General features: G+C 50.6%; 1 protein-coding gene and 1 pseudogene across 1 annotated transcript; both read right to left on the bottom strand.

Moving 5' to 3' along the window:
• Positions 1-3,439: 3,439 nt before the first annotated feature.
• LOC147734810 (olfactory receptor 5AR1-like) lies at positions 3,440-4,369 on the bottom strand. The gene has a single exon (XM_086953636.1). The coding sequence runs from the start codon at positions 4,367-4,369 to the stop codon at positions 3,440-3,442; it is 930 nt and encodes a 309-aa protein (XP_086809762.1).
• Positions 4,370-4,913: 544 nt separating this feature from the next.
• On the bottom strand, positions 4,914-12,472 carry LOC147734809 (olfactory receptor 5AR1-like; annotated as a pseudogene).
• Between the last annotated feature and the right edge of the window lie 863 nt (positions 12,473-13,335).

Below are 13,335 nucleotides of genomic sequence, written 5' to 3'. Positions count from 1 at the left end.
CTCGCCGGAAGAACTCAGAGAGTATGACTTCCCCCATTCAAATCAGAGGCTACCAAAGTCATTTGCGGTGTACCACAAGGATCATCACTCAGTCCCACCCTCTTCAACGTTTACATGAGTCCACTCGTATCCATCGCGCGTCAACACAACCTTAACATCATCTCCTATGCTGACGACACCCCGCTGATCCTTTCCCTCACCAAAGACCCCAACTCCGCCAAAACCAATTTTCACGAAGGCATGAAAGAAGTAGCCGAATGGATGAAAAACAGCCGCCTAAAACTTAACTCAGACAAAACGGAGGTGCTCATCCTAGGATCATCCCCCTCTGCCTGGGACGACTCATGGTGGCCTTCGGCTCTGGGCACAGCACCCATACTCACAGATCACGCACGCAACCTGGGCTTCATCCTAGATTCCTCACTCTCGATGACCAGACATGGCAACGCCGTCTCATCCTCCTGCTTCAACGTACTTCGTATGCTCAAAAAAATCTTCCGTTGGATCCCCTCCGAGACAAGAAAGACTGTCACCCACGCACTAGTCACGAGTCGACTGGATTACGGAAACACCCTCTATGCCGGAATTGCAGCCAAATTACAGAAAAAACTCCAACGCATCCAAAACGCATCAGCGAGACTCATTCTGGACATCCCTCGCCAAAATCACATTACCGGCCACCTGAAAGACCTCCACTGGCTCCCCGTCAACAAGAGAGTAACATTCCGTCTCCTCACCCACGCACACAAGGCCCTCTACAAACTAGGGCCCGAATGCCTCAACACTCGACTACCCTTCTACACACCCACCCGCCAACTAAGATCCTCCAATCAAGGCCTCGCCGCAGTTCCGCGTATCCAAAGATTCACCATGGGAGGAAGATCCTTCTCCTACTTGGCGGCCAAGACCTGGAACTCACTCCCCACCCACCTCCGCCTTACACAGAACCACATCTCCTTCAGAAAAGAACTTAAAACCTGGCTATTCGATAAATAATGAACCCCACCCCCAAGCGCCTTGAGACCCTCTGGGTGAGTAGTGCGCTATACAAATACTTGAACTTGACCCATGATTAGAGTAGGCACCGAGGCGAGAATTATCGAGTCCGCGGACATTGAGCCCAAGATCCTGCCATGTTGGGAATTGAACCCTGGTCCCGGGCCTGACCTCTGCTTCAGGGTCTGCCGCTTCTAACCAGTGAGCCACACTTCTCCTCTGCATTGATGATGCTGGTGATCCGGGATCTGATTGCTTTTGTGTCCGAGGTTGGAGACGCAGTGGAGGCAGGGGTTGGCAGAGGCTCAGAAGTGGATGAAGGACATGATTGAAGTCATAATTTACGAACTGAGGAGTGTCCAGTTGAGCAGGTTGTGAGGTGGGGGTTTGGTGGGAGGAGCGGGAGGGCTGATCTCGGCGGTTGGGGTTCATAGTTTTTGTAAATGTTGGCAATCTTGGAGTAGAAGAAATTAGCGAGCGGGTTATAGAGGGGATTGGAAAGCTGGATGGTGTTTTTGATGCCGTCTGGGGAGGAGAATTCTCTGACAATAATGAAAGGTTCCTTGGTGTGGTCGGCGGACTAGAGGCGGGTGGCAAGGGCTGCTTCCTTTGCTTTGGTGATAGCGTTGTAGTAATATTTGAGGGCCGTTTTGAAGGCTGTGTGGTCATTTGGGTCTCTGCTGGTGCCTCATCCTCTGTCGAGGGGTTTGCGTTTGTGCTTCTCAGCTTTGAGTTCTGAGGTGAACCAGCTGCAGTGCTTGTTTGCTTTTCTATTATTGAAACCTTTGATGAGCTTCAGCACTTTGCCCAATCTGAAACCTGTGCACCGCAGCTTTGATAGCCCTAAGTAAAGAATATTGCTATAATCCAATCAGAAGATGATCAAGGCCTTCAAAATCTTCTTTTGAGTAGAAGGAGGTAGAAGGCATACTATTTTCCTCAAGCAATTCAGTAGACCAAAACAACTAGCTGCTACCTGCTGGTCTATAGTGAGCTAAGAATCTAGCCAGAAGCCAAGGTCTTTGACCACCTTACCAGGGTTAGGAAAGGAGCCCAAATCATCTAGCCACCAGAGAGGGCACCAGAGTTGAGACTGCTTGTCAATCACTAAAACCTCAGTCTTATTGCTATTCAATTTTAGACAGTTGTCCCTTATCCATTCATGGAACTGAGAGACACAACAATCTGGGTGTCATCAGAAAAGAGAAAATTGTCAAGTCATGCAAATCTACAATATCAGCCAAAGGACAAACATAAGCATTAAATGCTGTAGGGCTCAAATACCTGCTCTGGGGCACTCATATGGCAGCTATAAAACAGAATGCTTATAATGCTTGAAAAAAACATCTGAAACATGTTTTGACGACTTACTCTTCTCAGGCATTCCTCTGGTGCAAATGATGCTTTGCTTTCTTTAATACCATTGCTGAAGTTATGAATTTAGCCTCAGTTGCAGATAAAAGTCCACCCCAGAACATAGCGGAAATTCAAGTTTGTGCCATGCTTGCATGGTGCAAACAACATATTTATCTTTCTTGCAATTATAATAATCAACTAAGATGTCTTGTGATTTGTATTCTGTTATAATGCAGGAGGAGATTTATGGTCAGAGTGGGAGTTAGGAGGCCTTGCTTTGAACTGTCACCTATCATCATTTTACTTTCCTTTGTCTGTGGTCCTGAATGGTTGTTATTAGATATTAGCACTGATTGCTCTGGGTTGATTTGTTCTGAGTTTATTCATTGTTTGATAGAAAAGGAGGTGTGTGTTGAGTGTTTTGTTTACCTGCCTGAGTGAGCTTGTTCTTCAGAGAGGAAGTGTGAATGGCAGAATGTGGTGATGTAATGGAATATTGATATGCTTGGAGAAGGCTGATTCTGTTGGTTATCTCAGTTGGAGGCAGAAACTATTCGTACTAAAGCTGTCACCTGGACTTAATTTGAATAAAACATGTACTGCTTCCTACGCTGTGGTGTATGACTTATCTAACAGAAGATCCTACATTCAGACTCAACAAACATACAACCTTTGCTTCCCAATCTGCGTTCTTATAATATTAGTGAATGTATGTTAGCACTTTTTCTTGACATGAATGAACATACACATATGTTAACAATAACAACGAGCATTCAACATCCATTAAATAAGTATTAACAATAACTCCAGTTTTGTCAATATATTTCCATTTTGACAACTTTGCTTAGTGGAGGAGTACACTTAAACTAATCTTCATTCATGATGGGTGAAACAAAATGGAAATAACAAATAGAAGCTGGTACCAATCCAACATAATACATTTATGTATTTGTATGTTTATATCAAAATCCACAAAGTTAAATAAAAAGGTATACCAAAAAATTAAAAGGAACAGAGTGTGCAACAGTATACACAATCATTTGTAACCTGATAATCAGTTATAACAAATTTAGAGGAAATATTCTTCTTAAAATGAATTTCTCTCAATGATTTTCCTCAGTCCTTCTTTCACATCCTTGTTTCGCAGGCTGTAGATCAGAGGATTCAACATCGGTATCACAACAGTGTATAACAGAGTAACAGCCTTGTCCTGGTCAAGAGAATAGACAGAAGAGGGGCGGATGTAAGTGAAAATGATTGTTCCAAAATACAAGGTCACGCCAGTGAAGTGAGAGGAACATGTGGAAAAGACCCGAAGCCTTGCCGCAGAGGAGCGCATTCGAAGGACAGCTGAGATGATGGCGGCATAGGAAATTAAAACAGCCACGAGCGAAGATATAGCCAAGGTACATACAGATATGAATAATACTACCTCATTGGTGAAAGTGTTGATGCATGAGAGCTTTAACAGAGGAGGGATGTCACAGCAAAAGTGATGAATTTCCCAGTGACAAAAAGGCAGTCGGAACGTACAACCTGTCTCTATCATGGAGTGTATAATCCCAACAGTGTATACCATAGTGATTAGCAGGACACAACATTTCTTTGTCATGATGGCCATGTAGTGCAATGGCTGACAAACAGCAACATAGCGGTCATAAGCCATGGTTGCCAGAAGCAGAGCCTCAATGGTGCCAGCAGCAAAAAAAATGAACAATTGTATTACACAGCTGACAATAAAAATCCTTTTACTTTCAGAAAGCAGGTCAACAAGCATTCTAGGGGCAATATCAGAGGAATAGCAAAGATCCACAAAGGACAGGTGGCTCAGGAAGAAGTACATAGGGGTCTGAAGATGGGGGGTCAGCCAGATTAATACAATGATGCCAATGTTGCCAATCACTGTGAGGGTATAGACCCCTGTGAACACTGCAAAGAGAATCAACTTCAACCTGGGATCCTCTGTCAATCCCAATAGAGTGAATTCACTGTGAACAGTTTTATTTACATCGTCCATGTCCATTAGGAGGTTTCTCAGTGCATGAGAAATGGGACAACAGAGACCATAGGTGTTGGTGGAAGGCTTAGAATGGCATAAGCATTGAAGACATTAGTCCTAGTTAGTTGAACTTTCATCAATGTCAATGGAAAACCATTTAACTTTGACAGTACTTAAAATTGATGGCACCCATCTGTGTTCACTGTGTCAAGATATTTACATCTGTAACAAAATAGAGCATTTGTTGAATAAACTGATTTCTTCTGACAAAGTTGGTTAATTGACAATACGGCTGACACATCAACAAATGTGTTTTTCAGAGAATTTGGAGGGCCTATATACAAATTGAATGATATAGTACATTTAATAGTGCTTACAATACTACTATTAACTTACTACAAAATGCTCTTCACAAACCTACATGAGGAAGTTCTGCCTCCACATCTCCTTTATAGGTTTTGCAAGCACAGAGCTCTAGATACACCCACGGAACATACTGGTCTTTGCAGACACATACATGGTCGGTACAGTTAACCTATGGTGCTGAGTCATTATTTGCTTGTTACAAATTTAGAGGAAATATTCTTCTTAAAGTAAATTTTCTCTCAATGATTTTCCTCAGTCCTTCTTTCACATCCTTGTTTCGCAGGCTGTAGATCAGAGGATTCAACATCGGTATCACAACAGTGTAGAACAGAGTTACAGACTTGTCCTGGTCAAGAGAATAGACAGAAGAGGGGCAGAGGTAAGTGAAAATGATTGTTCCAACATAAAAGGTCACGCCAGTGAAGTGAGAGGCACATGTGGAAAATACCCAAAGTCTTGCGGCCGAAGAGTGTATTTGAAGGACAGCTGAGATGATCGTGGCATAGCTAATGAAAACAGCCACGAGCAAAGAAATAGCCAAGGAGCATACAAGTATGAATAATACTACCTCATTGGTGAAAGTGTTGGTGCATAAGAGCTTTAACAGAGGAGGGATGTCACAGCAACAATGATGAATTTCCAGTGACAAAAAGGCAGTCGGAACGTACAACCTGTCTCTATAATGGAGTGCTTAATCCACCAGTGTATACCATAGTGAGTTGCAGGACACAAAATATCTTAGTCATGATGGCCATGTAGTGCAATGGCTGACAAACAGCAACATAGTGATCGTAAGCCATGGGGGGCGTGGCTTGGGCGCCGATGGCGATGGTCGCCTGAGAGCTCGGCTCCGGGACTAAGCCCGGAATTATCCTGAAAATCGGAGGCTGCGGGGCACCCCAGACCCCGCATTCTGCTGAGCGTACCGACGGAAACCTGCCGGGCCCCTGATGAAGCCCGGGCGAGGGTTGTTCCGGAGTAAAACCGAAGTCTGCGGAGTTGCGGAGTGCGACCCAACATGGCGCCCGGACCCCTTTGTCCCCCTATTCGGAACTACTGAGTTGAAGAGGTGCCGCGGGTGGCGACTGGCGCCCTGCTTCGCCATCCCCGGCTGTTCTGGACATTGGACATTACTGGATTGGACCTCTTGCAACGGATTTGCACTCGGTTGGACGACCGGGCAGGTGCCCACGCAGCGGAGGGCACCGGGAGCGGACGCCCTGTGATCCAAGCGGTGGCCCGCCTCGCGACTCCGCGACTAGCTACGTCTTCCTGGCCAGTCCACCTACATGGGAGGCGCGACACTCTGGCGCCACAGATCACCCGAGGGAGTAGGTGGCCCTCACCCCGGGGTTATAGTGGGTGAACGGGTCTGCCCGACTCGACGACGGCTGTCTCCGCCCCCTCATCGATGCCCTCGGACGCCGTGGCGATGGCGTGAGCCGAAACGGCGGAGTCTCCACAGGCTCTGGAGAAGGAGGTCGCCCGGACCCGAATTGAGGACAAGCACCCGGGAAGGTCGTGGTCGACACCTGCACACGGAGACGCCTACTACGGGACCCCCACGGAGTGCCCCTGGAGGCATGGGGAAACCCAGAGGAGCTAAGGGATCCACCCAGACCGCCTCGGACTCTGAAGCCCAGGACAAAGAGGAGCATGGGGAACCAAAAAGTTCTGGTGGCGCGCCGATGCAGCAACAGTTCGACCGTGTCCTGGAGGCGATAGAGACTACGAGATCAGCCCTCCAACAGGACATTGCTCAGGTGGCGACGAGCCTGGGCCTCCTCAGGGCGGACCATGGCAAACTTTCAGACCGGGTCATGGAGGTGGAGGGCACGGTGAAAACTTTGGAGCCGGCGCAGCGAACCTTGGCTGCAACGATGAAGGACGCCCTATCCCGAATTGAGACCCTGGAACGGAGGGCGGAGGATGCGGAAGGCCGCAACAGGAGGAACAACATCCGAGTGGTGGGCCTGCCGGAAAAGATTGAGGATGGCGACATGGTGCAATACTTGGAGACCTGGCTCCGAGACACGGTGGTCCTGGAGGGACTGTCCTCCTTCTACACTCTGGAACGGGCCCACAGAGTCCCAGCACGGCCCCTACAACAGGGACGCACCCCGAGGCCGGTGGTGGCGCGGTTGCTGCATTTCCGAGACAGGGACTTAATCCTCAATGCCGCCAGGCACAATGGCCCGTTCAAAGTAGCGAACAGTCAGGTGAACATTTTCCCAGATTACACCTACGAGACGCAGCGCAAGCGGTTCTCCTTCCTGGCGGTTAAGCGCGAGCTCAGGAGCGAGGGCATTCAGTATTCACTCCTATATCCTGCAAAGCTTCGCATCATTGTCGATGACAAAACCCAGTTCTTCGACACCCCGGAGGATGTATGTGCCTGGCTCGACCTATACAGGACAGGGAAAGATGGCTTTGGCTCCTCGTCCCAACAAGCAGATGAGCCGGAACAAAGGCGGCGATCCAAGAGGGTCAGGAATCGCCGCGGCCGCACTGGAGGGCCCTCGACTGCGGAGACATCATCGGAACGGAGGGGAGTGCTGGAAGTATTGTCGGAGTTGTCGGGAGCACGGGAGGAAGTCATCGAGGAGGAAGAAAACCCGGGTGATGAGGGAGCACCATCGGACTCGGAGGATTCAGAAGCAGATAGTGCCCATACACCGGTGATCACATCGAAATCGGTGGAGGACCTTTTGGATGGACAAGGGTAACGGGGCATACTGCTTTGTTTTGGGTGGGGGCCCGGCAGGGGGGAGGCGGTTGCCGTTCCTTACTGATGACAACGAGGGGGAGAGGGTTGGGGGGCCTCTGCTTTTGCCCCGGGAGGTCTTGGCACGGTTTGGGGCTTGTTATAGTCCTGGTGGCCTGGGCGACGAGGGCCCACTGCCTCCGCCCAGCCCGCACCTGGCCCATAAGGCCTTCCTACGGTGGCGACCGTAGGATTAGAGGGGGTTCTGGGGTTGATGGAGGACGAGGTTTGGATGGGATCTAGATGGTGCAGTTTGGGTCCTGTTCTGGGGTGGGTGGGGGGGAGTTGGGTTGGTTTTTGGGTTGCTTGGTTTGGGTTGGGGAAAATGGCCGCCATCAGCGCTGGGAGGATTGATGTCCTTTCTTTGAGGGGACCCGGATGGGGGAACTGTGCAAGAACAATCTGGGACAATGGCTGATGTTGCTAACTTGAAATGTGTTACTTGGAACGTAAGGGGGCTTCACACTATGTCCAGGCGCCACAAGGTCCACGCTTATTTAGTGCGTAGGGGGGTGCAAATGGCGCTGCTACAGGAAACTCATCTGAACAAGGCGGAAGGGGCGGCGCTTCAGCGTAGGTGGCGGGGGCAGGTCTTTTCCACGTCGTACTCTGCTTATGCCAGGGGGGCGCTAATATGGATCAGGGCAGGGGTCCCCTTCCAAGTCACGAGGACAGTATTGGATCCAGAGGGGCGTTTCGTGGCCATCTCGGGCACTCTAGGGGGGAGGGACCTGAATGTTTGCTGTGTATACGCTCCTAATGTAGACCAGACTGCCTTCCTTTCCAGGTTATCGGGCTCGTTGGCCCACTTTTTCGCCGGGCCCCTCCTGCTGGGGGTAGACTTTAACTCCGTAGTGGATGTGGACATCGACCGCTCGCATCCCCCGCTTCCCGATTCCCCGGTCCGTCGCACGGCTAAGGGTCGTCAGGATTGGCAGACTCGCTGGGGTTTGACGGACATTTGGAGGGCGCATCACCCCGCAACTAGGGATTATTCATACTTCTCGAGCCTCCATGAGTTGCATGTCAGACTAGATGGATTTCTTGGATCGCCCGAACTGGTTTCGGCAGCGGTCCGATCGGAGTACTTATCGAGGACCATCTCGGACCATAACCCCCTCCTACTAGACCTTCGCTGGTTTCCGGGGACACCGGCGGTGCCCACCTGGAAATTGCGACCCGAGATCCTCGAGGACAGTGTCTTCAAGGCGGACTTGGGGGAGGGAATATCGGATTATTTTGCGTCCAACGGCGGCTCCGCGAGTACTAGGGCGTTAGAATGGGACGCTTTTAAGGTAGTGGTGAGGGGCTACTGTATCTCCAAGAAGGTGGGCATGAGGCGTGTCATTCTGGCTGATCTAGACACAGCGGACCGGGAACTCCGCGAATTTGAGATTCGACGCCCCGGACACCCGGAATTGCAAGCACAAACGGCAGAGGCGAGGGAGAAGGTGGCAGTGGAGGTCGAACGGCTCCGCTGTTTTGATTATAAGGCCTATACGGTCCGGTCTATCGCGGAGGGGGACAGGGCGAGTGCGTTGTTGGCGTGGTTGGCCAACCCTACACGCCAGTCCCAAACGACGACAAATATGCGTGGAGCAGACGGAACCGAGGTATGCACCCAACCGGAGATTCTCAGTTTCTTCCGGCATTATTATGAATGTTTATACCGCAGTCGCTCCGCACGTGACCCAGACCGGCTTGATAATTACCTTCACCCGCTGGAGCTCCGCACGGTGGAGCAGGAAGTGGCGAAAACTCTGGGTTCCGACATTGAATTAGGGGAGATCCGCGGGGCCATTAAACGGATGGCGAGAAACAAGACCCCGGGCCTAGATGGCCTACCAGTGGAGTTTTATGCAGCTTACGCTGACCTACTAGCCCCTCGATTACTGGTGGTCTACAGGGAGGCAAAGAGGCTGGGGCGACTCCCGAGCTCGATGTGTGAGGCGCTGGTGGTTCCTCTCCTCAAACCGGGCCGAGACTCATCCGACCCGGGGTCCTACCGTCCCCTATCGATGTTGACGGTGGACTACAAAATACTGAGCAGCATCTTGGCCTCGAGGCTGCTGGGACACATGAGTTCTCTGGTGCATGAGGACCAGGCCGGTTTCATCCCACGGCGGAACACGACTATGAATATTCGTAGGTTGTTCCGTTTGTTAGGGGAACCATTTGTGGATGCCCCGTCCCCGGTAGTCTTATCGGTAGACCTGGAGAAGGCTTTTGATAGCCTAGAGTGGGACTACCTCTGCACGGTGTTACGGAGATTCGGCCTAGGGGAGGGATTTGTCCGATGGACCACGGTCCTTTATACTTCTGCTTCGGCCAGGGTCCGAGCGGGCCCATTGATCTCATCGCGGTATCCGGTGGAACGAGGCACGCGGCAAGGGTGCTCCTTGTCCCTGCTTCTTTTTGCGCTGGCAGTGGAACCACTGGCGCTGCACCTTCGCTCGGGAGCCCACTATACGGGCTTATGGTCGTCTGCGGGCCCGCATTATGTCTCGCTTTATGCGGACGATCTGTTGCTCTTCCTAGAGGACCCGGTCGACGCTTTACGGGGAGCGGAATTAGCGCTCACGGAGTTCGGAGAGGTCTCGGGCCTCCGAGTGAATTGGTCTAAGACCTGTCTTTTTCCGGTACGCAGGGGTACCCCCGCCCCTGCGCTGAGTAGGGAGATTAGATGGGAGCCCGATTGCTTTAAGTACCTTGGGGTATTCGTTTACCACGAACAACCCGACCTCCTAGATGGAAACATTACCCGCTGCATTCGAGCACTCCGAGGTTGCATGGACTTTTGGGCCACGCTGCCGCTCTCAGTGGCGGGACGTATCGCCCTGCTCAAAATGGTGGCGCTTCCCCGGTTATTGTACTACTTCCGGACTTTGCCGATCTGGGTCCCACCGGCCACGTTCCGTCGATTACGCTCTATGGTGGTCGGATTCCTTTGGGGAACGGGCCGGCGGCGGGTGGCCCTCAATACCTTGATGAGGCCGAAAGACGAGGGGGGGCTCGCAGTGCCGGACTTCGAAAAGTATTATCTGGCGGCACAGCTCCAGACCTTCACCCAGGAGATCGCCAGGGAATTCCGGGGCCCGGAAGACGGAAGAGGGACAGGTATGGCCAGGCATGTTCTCTCCTTTATAGCGCTGCGACAACGTTTAGTCCTGCGGGACTTGTCGATGGAGGAGCGGACTGTCCGCCTGTGTTGGAATCGGGCCCACGCCCGAGGCCAACTGAGAACGCCATATGCGCCTGAAATACCGTTGGGGATGCTGACGGCCCTCCCCCACGGAGGGGATTGGTCACGTTTGGCGGCCTGGGAGGATTCCGGTTTACAGCTCGTAGGTGATCTGTACGAGGACGGCGCGCTCTTGTCCTTTCAGGATCTTATTGACCGCTTCGGGATCTCCCGAGGTGACTTTCTGCTGCACTCGGCCATTGTACGAGCGATCCAGGCACACTGGAAGAACGGGCAGGAGGAACCCCACTTATCTCAGGTGTGCCAGTACGTAATGATGTCGGCGGGCACGGTGAAGGCGGTCACTTGCCTATATGGCAGGTTGATTACCGAGGGATTGGCCCCTCTCACCACTTTGAGGACCCGCTGGGAGGAGGACATTGGTAGGGAGATCCCGGAAACGACCTGGTCCCAGTTGGTGAGACGGGCCTGGAAGGGCACACGCAACGCCCGTTTCCAACTGGTCCACTATTATGTCCTCCATAGAGCGTACCTGACCCCGGTGAAAGTCAGGCGTTATTTTGCCACGGCCTCGGCGGAATGCCCTAGATGCCCGGCTCAGGAGGCGGACCTCCTACACATGTTATGGGCCTGTCCAGGACTGACATCCTACTGGCAGGAGGTAGCGACGACCCTGGAGGAGGTGACAGGGAGGCTCTTATCATTGGATGCGGCGGTGGGGCTCCTACACTGGTTTCCCCATACCCCCAGGAATAAAATTTCTAGTAAGTTTATCGACCTGGGGCTCCTCCTTGCTAAACGAGAGGTGACTAGGAACTGGAAGGCACGAGCTGGTCCGGCGGGCAGCAGATGGCACAGTGAGCTTTTGAAGTGGGCGGCGGGAGAGAGCGCACTGAGATATCAACTGGCTTGGAGGCAGGGTAATGAGAAGGCGCAGGAGGCCGCGTTGGAGTGGGAAATGTTGGTGCAGGCCCTCAGAGATTATAGTGCCCCTAGCGACTCTGAAAGTGAAGAAGCGACTCGCCCCGAGTCCCGGTGAACATTAATACTGACAGTCCTATTGCCTTCCCCGTGGGTCCGATAGCAGATCCTACGTTGATAGCTCCCCGGCGCTGGTGGTGGGGGGGGGGGGTTTCTCTTAGTTAGTAGACATTTATGGGGAGGGGGTTTATTTTGGGGGTTTTAGGCTTGTTTGGAAAAGCAGACGACGGACAGTGCATTATCCGGACCAGCTCCAGCATCCTACTGACCCCCATTGCAATTCGCCGCCCGACCCCAGGGTTGTGGGCTGGTTGGCTGTGTACAGACTCTAGGGAGGGGGGCCAGAGGGCTTTATTCTGTTACTATTGCTTATGATGCCATGCTGGTCGTTACTGTACTGATTTACTGATTCCTGCAATAAAAATATATTTAAAAAAAAAAAATAAAATAGTGATCGTAAGCCATGGTTGCCAGGAGCAAAGCCTCAATGGTACCAGCAGCAAAAAAGAAATAACAATTGCATTGCACAACTGAGGCGATAATCCTCTTACTTTCAGAAAACAGGTCAACAAGCATTTTAGGGGCAATATCAGAGGAATAGCAAAGTTCCACAAAGGACAGGTGGCTCAGGAAGAAGTACATAGGGGTCTGAAGATGGGGGGATTAATACAATAATGCAAATGTTGCCAATCACTGTGAGGGTATAGACCCCTGTGAGCACTGCAAAGTGAATCAGCTTCAACCAGGGATCCCCTGTCAATCCCAATAGAGTGATTTCACTGTAAACAGTTTTAGTTACATCTTCCATGCCCATTAGGAGCTTTCTCAGTGCAAGTAGAATGGGAAAACAAAGAACATAGGTTTTGTTGGAAGGCTTATTATGGCATAGGCATGGAAAACATTAGTCCTAGTTAGTTGAACTCTCATCAATGTCAATGGAAAACCATTTAATTATGACAGTACTTAAAATTGATGGCATCCATCTGTGTTCACTGTGACAAGATATTTACATCTGTAACTAAATAGTGCATTAGTGGAATAAACTGATTTCTTCAGACAAATTTTGGTTAGACACTACAGCTAAAACATAAAGCAATGTGTTTTTCAAAAAATTCAGATGGCCTATCTGCAAATTGAATTATATAGTACAATAAGCAGAGCTAACAATAATACTATTAACTTTCTAAAAAATGCTCTTCACAAACCTACATGACGATGTTCTGCCTCCACATCTCCTTTCTAGTTTTCGCCTGCACAGAGCTCCAGATACACCCACAAAACACACTGGTCTTTCTAGACACATACATGATCTGTCTGTACAGTTAATCTATGGTGCACAGTCTAATTTAAAATATGTGAAACTGTTTAATTATAAAATAAATGAAGGCAAAACTTTTTCTTTCTTCTATACTTTAACTTTCCAACACCCTTTTCTCTTCCCTTTGCTCACTATCGACGCATTTAAAATCACCATTCTATCTGCTGCTGACTACACCTACCTGTACTTCCTGGAAGAGCTTTAGTGTTCCCGCAGCGCCCCGGTCCACCGCAGGTTTTCCTGATTGATGTGGAGGGTGTAGACGGTCTCACTTCCAGTTGAGGTGGAGACAGGATGTCAGCGTGCTAGTTGGGGCAGTATTTAGGCAGCATGCCAGACCATCCGCGCAGCTG

Source organism: Lissotriton vulgaris, chromosome 1_2, assembly GCF_964263255.1.
Source record: "Lissotriton vulgaris chromosome 1_2, aLisVul1.2, whole genome shotgun sequence".
Classification (NCBI taxonomy): domain Eukaryota; kingdom Metazoa; phylum Chordata; class Amphibia; order Caudata; family Salamandridae; genus Lissotriton; species Lissotriton vulgaris.
This window is presented reverse-complemented; position numbering and strand designations above follow the sequence as displayed.

Bases quoted from the DNA above. Each gene is read 5' to 3' on its own strand.
- LOC147734810 (XM_086953636.1), bottom strand. From the start codon at position 4,369: ATGGACGATGTAAATAAAACTGTTCACAGTGAATTCACTCTATTGGGA.